This window comes from Diplotaxodon limnothrissa, linkage group LG10 (assembly GCF_057381915.1).
Source record: "Diplotaxodon limnothrissa isolate DT_005_m linkage group LG10, D_limnothrissa_male_GT1.1, whole genome shotgun sequence".
Taxonomy (NCBI): Eukaryota; Metazoa; Chordata; class Actinopteri; order Cichliformes; family Cichlidae; genus Diplotaxodon; species Diplotaxodon limnothrissa.
Window position 1 is genome coordinate 20,240,524 of NC_140605.1, and position 10,423 is coordinate 20,250,946.

A 10,423-nucleotide genomic window follows, 5' to 3' on the forward strand; every position below is an offset into this window, starting at 1 on the left:
AGGAAAAGAGAATAGACAGACAGACAAGGAGAGAGAAAGGATGCAAGTTTTGGAGGGGTGAGGAGAAGGGGAGGGGAGGGAGAAAAGGGGATGAATAGGAAAGCTGGAGGAGCGGTAAGGGGAGGGGTTGGGGGTGGAGCAGTGCAGTGTACCGTTTATCTTCAGTGAGTCAGCGAAAACAAAACAGGAAAGCAAAAAAAAAAAAAAAAAGACTGAAAGGGAAAATGATATAATGATAAAAATCATATTAAAAAAATAATAATAAAAGTTCCAGCCTCAAGCTCCCTGTTTTTAGTCTCTCTCTTTTTTTTGAGGGAACTACTGAGACACATCAGAGAATCAGTTTATCCACTTTTTTTTCTCTTTTTTTTAAATATATATATAAACGTCATCCTCACAGGAATAAACAGACACAATTTACATCACCTCTGGGTTAACAGCAGCACAAACAAGTTCACCAGTAGGGATTTCTAAATCCTACATGTCAGGAGAATGACTCAAGTGACAGGCTTCCCGACATCTAGATAGAGAGACATGAAAAGGCGGGGCTCAGTGGGAAACACACCCAAGCAGGGTACAAATGCGGGCCCTGCTCATGAATTCCCATCAAAACCAGGTATTTTAAGGATGCCAGCAAAACTAAACTCATTATTCTTTGTGCTTTTTGTTAGCGTGCCAATTATTTAGCTTGGTTTTTTTTTAAGCTTATAGTTCATCTTTTGCATAAAAGGGTATTTTTCTTTTTCAAAATAAGATTTATAACTTTGTAATTGTAAAAGAAACAAAGAGATCTTTAGCATTACTGGCTTGCCAAGGTACCCGGGTGGCCCATGAGTATCTGTACAGGTTTTGTCATTGAGCACTTTGGCTGAGTGACTGAGTCAAAGTCTCGGCATTATCTGTGGTGCTCTGTTTGTGATTCAAAAACCTTGGACTCATGGGGTGTTTATAGTGGGACAGGAAGGCTGTGAAGGTGATAGATTGGGCTATTTTGGGAGGGTTAGAGGGTGTGTGCTTGAACCGCTCAAAGGGCGCCATGTCACACAGTTCTTTCTGTGCTTTTTTTAATTTCTTGAAGAGTAGTCCCGAGCCAACAAAAGGCCAATGGGATTCTCTCTCCTCAAACGTAGCAGCATTAAAATCCAAGTCTCCAGTCAGGGCTTGCACATCGATGTCTGTTTCGGAGCACACTAAACAAAGAGAGAAAACCAGGAGTTTGTCAGTCGTCCGGTGATCATCACAGATTTTGAGCTACTTCTCTGCTCTCCTTTTGATGAACGATTGGATCTTGGCAGAAGATGTCGTGACTTGTGGTGATCATCATCTGATTGAAAGCTCCCGAAGAATATTTGGATTGGATCATCTCTCTTTAGAAGATGTATTTATAGCCTCTGTGGTATGAAAGAGGAAAGTGCATATCTGTTTCTTGGAATTGTGAGTCTGGCTCAGGCCTCAGCTTTTCCTTGACCTGCATAAGCTGAGCCTCTGTTTTGTAGCCACAGAGGTCAAAGGCTGAATGAAATTCCAAAGTTTTGCCCATATTGGAAACTGGCTCTCGATAGGCACTCTTGCTTTCTAACTTCATTCTACCCGCATGGCTTTAGCGTTTTTTAATTAAATTTTTTAGAGGACACACACACACACATACACACACATATACATACAAACATTAATACAAAAAAATCGTAATCTTTTTCAGTCACTCGTTCCCATTCATTTACACTGACTGTGACCAGCTGGCTCCTCGAACGATTGGTTAGTTCTGAATGGCTTTTTGAAGTTTCGATGTGAGGGCACAGACAGATTATAGTTTTCAACAGTTTGAAGACCTGAATGGCGAATAGTTGAGTGACAATTTCTGTGGTACTTTCAGAATTTAGACTAAAAAGTTAAAAGTTAAGCATACAGATTCACATTAAACTTGTCCTGATACGTGAAAGAAAACCACTTTATTTGCAGGTATATAATGGTTATAGCTATTACTGCTAAAACGTTTCACAATGACTCATTTTCCTGCCACTTGTGTCAGCGGTATTTTCTTTCTTGATCTTAAGGTGTTGCTGAGTGAGTACGGTGACAGCTACAAATGAGTATGTCTTCCTCTCGGCTTGACTGACAGATGGAGGTTGCGGTTGAGAGCGCTATCGTGTCACGGGGGCTAAACGCAGAGACCGAGCCATGAACTGTTTTGTTACTTACTGTGTGTTCCTGTTGCTGAATTATTGGCTTGTTATTTTATGTGGCTGTACATAAATTCAGTGAAGCAGTTGATGCCAGAGACACAAAAGTTTTCCTGTTGTTTCCCTTGGTGACATCATCAAAGCAAGTGGGCAAAATAGTTTTCCCTGACTAACATGTATTGATTATGACTCAGAATGACCCCTGCATTAATACCACAGGGATTTTCAGTGATGTCCTTTGTACACAGTCATTTACACACACATTTATGTGCACATGCCTCATTTAAAGAGCCAGAACAAGGTGGTTCAGGAGAATGAATCATATGGTTGCATCACCAGCACAACAGTGTCCGTTTCCTGTCTCAACGTAGGATCACAAAGTAGAGTGACAGCAGCAGAGCTGATGACAAACACGAAACTAAACCTGCATGATGTGACCCTGCTTTGTTATTAGCTCTCTGGACCCCAATTGGTGGGCCAACGGAAGTTCTGGGGATGCACTTGTTCTTCCTCCTTGTTGTGGCAGACAGGTCATATTTATCACCATCTGGAGTGTAGTCTTTTTCACCCCCCTCCTGAAGTACCTGCACCTCATTGAGCCCCCCTTTTGCCTTGCGGCCACGGCGAGTACAGTTTCGGCGGCCTCCTTTAGGTGGCCGTGGTAGGGGTGAGGGTGAAGGCAAGCTGTACTGGTCCCCGTGGGGCAAGTATGGCCGCTGATGGTGGTTGTGATGGTTTCTGTGACGATTCAGGTGGTTTAAAGACTCCCCGTGCTCAATCTCTCTGCCTGGGGCGCCATGCGCATGACTCTCGCCTGATATGCAACTGGGCAGCTCCTCTTTCTTGAGCGTTTTCAGGTCCCTCCCTGTCAGCTCAGGCGGCGAAACACACATCAGAGAGGAGGTGGAGCCTCTGAACCTCCGCAGCCAATCCCAAAGCGACAGGGCCTTGCAGTCACACTCCCAGGGGTTGTCGTTGAGTCGCAGGTACTCCAGGGCTGGTAGAAGAGTCAGGGTGGCTCCAGACAGCTCAGTGAGGGAGTTATTAAACAGGTACAAAGTAGTGAGACGCCGAAGGTCATGGAAGGCCTGACGATCAACCCACTGGATTCGATTCTGGTGGAGAAGGAGCCGGTCTAAGACTCCTAGACCTCGAAAAGTGTTCTGGCGAAGACTCCATAGACGATTGCCATGTAGGAAGAGATGACTGAGGTTCAGAAGGTCGATGAACAAATCATCCTCTAGGAATTCTAACTGGTTATCCTGCCAGGATGTAGGAATAAAAAGGAAAGATAAAAAGAGAAGCTTAAAATGGGTTGCAAGACATCAAGCATAGTTTTTATTACCTGAGTATGAGTAATCCATTGCATTTGCATTTTTCTGTTTGTTTTAGAATCATACAAGATACAGATAATATGTTAATTTTAATCCTTAAATAAACTATAAATGTGTGTTTGGTGTGTGTGTGTGTGTGTGTGTGTGTGTGTTATAGAGAACACATGCATAAACTAACTGAACTGGCTAAATAAAGTGGATTAAAGAGCTCAAAAGTGGACCCTTTGAATTAAAAACTATGTTTTGAGTTTTGACTAAGTTTGGAGATTACTATATCAAATAAATAATAAGGGGTAATCTACTCTCATTCTACCAACTGATTTCTCTCTATTTTTTTCCCTTTGGGGTTTCTTTGAAAAAACAAACAAACAAACATTTGACGTAAAAGTGCTTCCAAACTTGTCAGTCTGTAGCTGTTGCCTCAGTTACTAAGTAGGTTTGAAACAATGAAAACATCATTTACTCATAATGAACCTTTGGACAGTTTTGAACTCACTCATGGTTCTGTACATTTTCAGTTCAGTGAAAAAAGAAAAGAAAAACTTTTTCATTTATTAAAATAATAACTGAATAAATACCCAATTAGCCATAATTCAAATTGCAACAGTTACAGCGCTTAAAAGCTACAAACAGTAAGTACTGTAAGAAAGTAAGAAAAAAGGCTATGAGCTGTTAACTCTAAATATAACAAAAACATAAATCAAATAAAACATATCCATTAAGGAGAAAAACACACACAGTCAGCTGTCACACAGTCAGCTGTGTAATTTCAGCTTCAAAAAAATTGCCCATAGTAACAATGATTTTCTCTCTGTTAACATTGAGAATGCAGCTCATGATCTGATGAGGCTTTTATCATGAATTTATTCCCTTTGTGAAAGTAAAGCGTGTTGTAGGAACACTTTTAGTGCCAATAAACTGTCCTTTCGAAAATATGATTTGAAAACAGAATTTTCTAACCCCTTCATATAATGTTATGAATTCCACTTTTATTTGGCCCAATATAGTATATAAGTTTTCTCCAGAGCAGTGTAAAAATCTAAACAGACTCTTTATTTGAACACTAATAGGTAAAAAACAGTTTCTTTCATGACCCTACGCTGTGTCACTGCATCATTTCATGTCTGGCACTGATCACCACCTGCACTCATGTATATATCTTTCTACGTAGCACTCTTAATTCCTATTCTCATGTATATATCTCATGTATATCTCATGCACATATCTTTCTTTCTACATAGCACTTTAATTCTTATTGTTTGCACTGAAGCACCGCAGCAAATTCCTAATGTTGTAAACCTCAACATCTGGCAATAAACCCATTCTGATTCTGATTCTGATTCTAAACCTGTTAGACTGCTATAGCTCACTGACAACATCTAGCAAGCAAGTCAAAACTACTAGACATCTGACATTTGCACTTAACAGACCCAAAGATATTTGATAAATGGGCTGGCACTTACATAGCGCTTTTGTACTCAATTCAAGCACTCAAAGAACTTTCTTACTACAAGCTTCATTCAATCATCCACACGACACTGAAGTCCTCTTTTATTTTTCTATCCAAACCACTTTTAACCTTTACTGTTCACATACTCACACTCTGCATCGCGGGCCACTGAGGGTTCAACATCTTGCTCAAAGATACTTTGCAGTAAATGCACCACTATCATTCACTGCCAATCTTAGCAATTTTTCCATCGTGATATAAATAGATCATCCTTCTGTCTTCATAAACATACTGTGTAATTAATGAAATCATATATTCAGGCATGGATTCGGATTACATAGTTCTCTTGCAGGGGTTAGCCACAGAAGTTGTACTATAGGAGTATTGTTGTTTCAGGAAAGCTCGTGGTATTTTCATTACACTCAGTTATTTGATCAGGGACCAATTCATGGGGCGTAAGTGCTGAACCAACTTGATTGACAGATTACACCATAATGCGATTGTGGTGGCAGATGCAGTACACAATAGAGATAAAAGGCAGCTGTTATCCGTGTACCTGTAGATAGAGATACTGGAGATTATGTAAGCCTGAAAAGATCCCGGGAGGGAGGGTGATCAGGCCACAGTGGTATAGATGAAGGGCATGTAGCCGACCAAGGCCCAGGAAGGTGTCCGAGGCAATGGCCTTCAGGTGCCGGTTGTCCCCAAGATCAAGCTCCTCTAGGCGGTCAAAGCCATGGAAGGTGGATGGTTGTATATAGGAGATGTTGTTGGAGTAAAGCCACAGCATAGTGGTAGTGGGCGAGAAATGCCCTCGAAGTAGCCGTTGGATCTTGTTGTTTTGCAAGAAAACGCGCTCGCTCTGAGCGGGGATGCCCTCAGGCACAGCATGGAAGTTGTGGGCCTGGCAGGAGACAGTGCTAGGTGAAGTGTAGCAGATACAGTGGCGAGGGCAGGGTGAAGAGAGATCCAGGCCCCACAACACCAACAGTAGCTCCACCCCACCGTAACCTGAGAGGGGAGGAGGAGAGGAGGATGGGGATGAAAAAAAGAGAAGGATGGAAAGAGAGAGAGAGAGAAGCTTTATTAATTTAATTCATACGGCAGAGATTCTGTTATCAGACGCATCTTGAATGAAACACTCATTGCTCTCAGTTTACAAGGGCAACAATAGGCATGGTTCAGTGCAGACGAATTACAACGCTGACACAAATCTCTCTCTGTCTCGCACACACACACACACACACACACACACACACACACACGCACACACACACACACACACACACACACACACACACACACACACACACACACACTTGTGTATGGTTGTGTGAGCTCATTCTTCCTACATATTTTTCAACTGTTTGCTCTCAAACCTTTTCTACACCCACTGCTACCTTCACAATAAACACAATAAACTAGTTCAAACCCCCAATTTTAAAGTCATGGGATCATTTTCTACCAAAGCCTCAGAAAGGCTCTGTATACAATGTGCAAAACATGGAAAAATACTGCTCAGGTGTGCAAGCATTCTGTTAAGAGGGGAGAGTGTGTGGTGTTTTTTATCATGCGCTAGTATTGCTGTCAGTGAGGTAAATACATATATATTTTTCTCTTCCTTCCACTAATCTTGACAATATGGCGCACACACACACACACACACACACACACACACACACACACACACACACACACACACACACACACACACACACACAGCATCCCATCATGCAGTGTTATATCCTTTGGTTATCTTCTAAAGGCGACACAAAATCGATGTTTCTGCTGCTTACAAGTGAACACACACCACACCTGTAATACGTTCCCACAATAAAGGAAACCAAGAAAGGAGGATATTGGGAGAGGGAGGAGGTGGAGGATGAATAGGGGAATCATCTGCAGTGTGGCTGTGAAGTGGATATTACTTTTTGTTTTCAGATTCCCTTCATCTCACTCACATTTATTTGACTTTTTCCCCTGCTCTGGATCATTCTAGTGTTTGATGTGTTTGTAAGGCTGGGGAGACAAAAATGAAGTCAAGCAGAAAGAGATGAGGGTGCAGATCTCCGGAATAACTGCTAAATGAAGAGAACGATGACCTGTGTGTAACTTTTGGTGTGTCGGTGTATATGTCTGCCTTTCATTGTCAATTTTATTTATATAGCATAACTTTAGAACCACAGTCTGTTTAAGGCACTTCAGATTGAAGACCCTACAATATTATAATTATTATTCATTTAAATTTGATTTAGACAAGTCATATACAATACAGACAAAGATGACACAAGCAAGTAAGATTCCTTTTATTTGAAATGAAATGTGTGTGTGTGCATAACTTGTGCTTTTGCACCAGCTTAAGTCTCAGATTGTATGATTAGAAGGGAGAGCTAAGACGGGTATTGAAATTAAACCAATAAAGAAAGAAAGAAAGAAAGAAAAATAAAGAATAAATAGATTAAGTAGTTAAATGAATGGTTCCTATAATATTAGAAAGAAACTCCAACAGTCACATGACCCCTTAATAGAAAGCATGTGGTGACAATGGGAAGTAAGCACACTTTTTTTAACAAGAAGAAACCTCAGACAGGAAAGGGCTCAATCTACTCGGTTTTGTTTTTTTCCGATTACAATTGAGTATCATCTAATTTGCATGTGGTTGTTATAACAACGTGGCCAAAAGTACGGTGACGTCATTTGTATGCAACACAAAGACAACACATCAACGTCGAGGTGACGGTATACCTGCTATAGTGAGTTTAATTTCTTGCGGTTCTGAGTTTTTGAAATCTGTTTTTACTCCATGTCTTTCTAACTGATGGTTTGCAATACTGTGCTCTCTTTGTTTTGTTATTTATTACATTTCGGTTCATAACTTGTATATTATTTCTAGTATTAGTTGTACAAATTGTAATAATCATCTTCCCTGTGTTTCTGCCTCATCTCTTCTTTTTCCAAATTTAGGCCTGTTTGTGTTTCCTTGTCTCGTGCATCTTGTTAAGTTTTTGTATATGTGACAATAAAAACAATAAAAAACCAATGAACAATATTTAACAATATAGAGGGGGAGCAAATTAAGAATGGAATAGAAAGAAAATAACACAAAGACAATCACGCCAAAATAGAAACATGTTTTTGTGTTAGCAGGCCCATGACCAGGGTTTAGAGATTAATGAGGTCCTGTCCTGTTTCTTATAAAGCACCTTTTTACTCTACCTGAGCACTCAAAGCAATTTATGCAGTATGCCACATTCACCCATTCACCCATTCAAATTTGGGATGCAGATTGGAGCAACCAGGGAATGAATCACCAACCACCGACACTACCTCTGAAGCTACATTTAAACCACACAAGTCATGCTTCCACCTAAACGCCCTAAATACAACCCAATGACAGGGAAATTAGAATTCCTGTCTTTTCAAAGTAAAAGCCATCTAGAGTGTCACTCATTGATTCGTGCCAATTTTTATTGTCTTATTTTGAAAAAAGTTTCAGGTTCAGTACTCAGTGATCTAATAGCTATTAACTGGCATGTGTGAGTGATATGGACAGATGTGATGGACAGATGTCATCCTGACCAGGACATCGCTGCTCTGTAAAGAACAACATGTTCTAAAATGTAAGCAGAGGATAGCAGAGTTTTATCCACACACTGCACGATTCTGTATTACTCTAAGCGGGACTGCAGCATTCTGTCCTGCTGTAACATAATGTGTGTTTGTCAGTATATCTAAATTCCTTGTAATAGTTCGTAAAGCTCTCAGTGGTTTTTACTTCCTAATTACATCTCTTACTTGCTCACTGTCTGTAACCCAGTGAATGCTCTGAGGTCATCAGATGCAAACAGCAGTTGCCTCGAAGCCCTTAATGTTTTAAGGTAAAGACCCTATAATAAAACAAAGAAAACAGAGAAAACCCCCAAAATCACATGAATCCCTTTGAGTAAAAGCTTTGGCGACAGTGGAAAGGAAAATATTCCTTTTAACAGGAAGAAACCTCCAGCAGAACCAGGCTCAGGGAGGGGTGGCTATGTGCTACAAGCTACCCTGTTGATTTTTAACTCATTTTCATTAATATACATTATAGTTAACAAAAGTATTTAGGATTAAGTTTAGAGGTTTTATTAATTTAACAAATTATTTAGATAATTTCAGTTCATATCTTAAAGGTAAATTACGCGGAACCTACAAATACGCTAATAAACAAAGACTACAACAAACAACACAATCTAAAAGATTGAACCAGCCACTACCTGCATTTTAAAACTGACCTCACAGCTGGCAACAGCTAAATAAGAAACACATTTTAATACAATTCTGTAAAAATAGAAAAGTTAAAGGTTATCTTGCAGCGTCTCTCTGTCATTTACCATTCATACGTTTCCAGCTCAGTCTGCAGCTCTTTACATCTTCAGCTCTTGTCTTATGGTCTGAAACTCATATCATTCTGCTGCTCTGCTCCGGGTTTCACTCGTTATTTGTTCGGATAAATTCTCCACACTGGACTCTCTACTCAGTTCAGATATTGCTCCCTTGCTTTTTTGCACAGGTATGGAGTAGTGTCTGGGTTCCACTCTGCCACAACTTTATAGTCCAACTGCGATGCTACAGTATGTTAATGCTAACAGATGGCTAATGTGGCTATTTTATGGCTGTATTTTATCTATTTGTGAAGTTTTTTTTGCCCTGTTTTTGGTAACACTTTATAACATGACCTGCGAATGAGGGGCAAACACCCTGTACTTACATGCATTCTGCGGGCAACTAGTCAGGTTTTTGCAGGAAACAATCAAAATAATTTCACTGTTAGACCGCAAGTACCCTGTAATTACATGTAATTTCATGTAACAAGTTTTGTACTAGGGTTGGGTGATATGTAAAAAATTATTTTTTTCTGATTGCCTGCATCTATTAGCTCCATCGTTATTAGCAAACTTACTCATGGGCAAATAAATAAATGAATCGGCCTTGTAAAACGATTGCCGATAGGGGATAGTCGATATAGCCGTCCAATCGCCGAACCCTGCTTTGTACAGGAAACAATGAAATACTAACATAGAATTTAATTAAGTAATTTTAAGGGGTTATTTCATGGTAAATTTTAAGTGTACTTAAGGGTGTACAGTATACTTGATTCATTGTTTCTTGCAAAAACCACACGTGCTGCCTGCAAATTGCACGTAAGTACAGGGTACTTGCACCTTAGTCACTCCATAACACTACACGCACCCCAGAAAGTATACTTACAGTGTACTTGTTTCATTGTTTCCTGCAAAAACCTGACTTGTTGCCCGCAAATTGCATCCAAATACAGGGTACTTGTAGTGTACTTGTTACATGAAATTACACGTAATTACAGGGTACTTGCGGTCTAACAGTGTAATTATTTCAGTGTTCCATGCAAAAAGTATTTTAGTCTTACTTATGGTATTTTTGTGTTTTAATCTTTTATGTTAAGC

At 40.0% G+C, this 10,423-nt stretch overlaps 1 protein-coding gene across 1 annotated transcript; it reads right to left on the minus strand.

The window, feature by feature from the left end:
* Positions 1 to 2,542: 2,542 nt before the first annotated feature.
* Positions 2,543 to 6,092, minus strand: rtn4rl1a (reticulon 4 receptor-like 1a). The gene is made up of 3 exons (XM_085363440.1): positions 6,089 to 6,092; positions 5,521 to 5,975; positions 2,543 to 3,442 (listed from the first exon to the last, which is right to left on the minus strand). The coding sequence occupies exons 1-3, from the start codon at positions 6,090 to 6,092 to the stop codon at positions 2,543 to 2,545; spliced, it is 1,359 nt and encodes a 452-aa protein (XP_085219566.1).
* Between the last annotated feature and the right edge of the window lie 4,331 nt (positions 6,093 to 10,423).

Coding starts and splice junctions, on each gene's coding strand:
- rtn4rl1a (XM_085363440.1), bottom strand. Junction 3,443..5,520: donor TCCAGTATCTCTATCTACAG/GTACACGGATAA, acceptor ACATCCTGGCAG/GATAACCAGTTAGAATTCCT.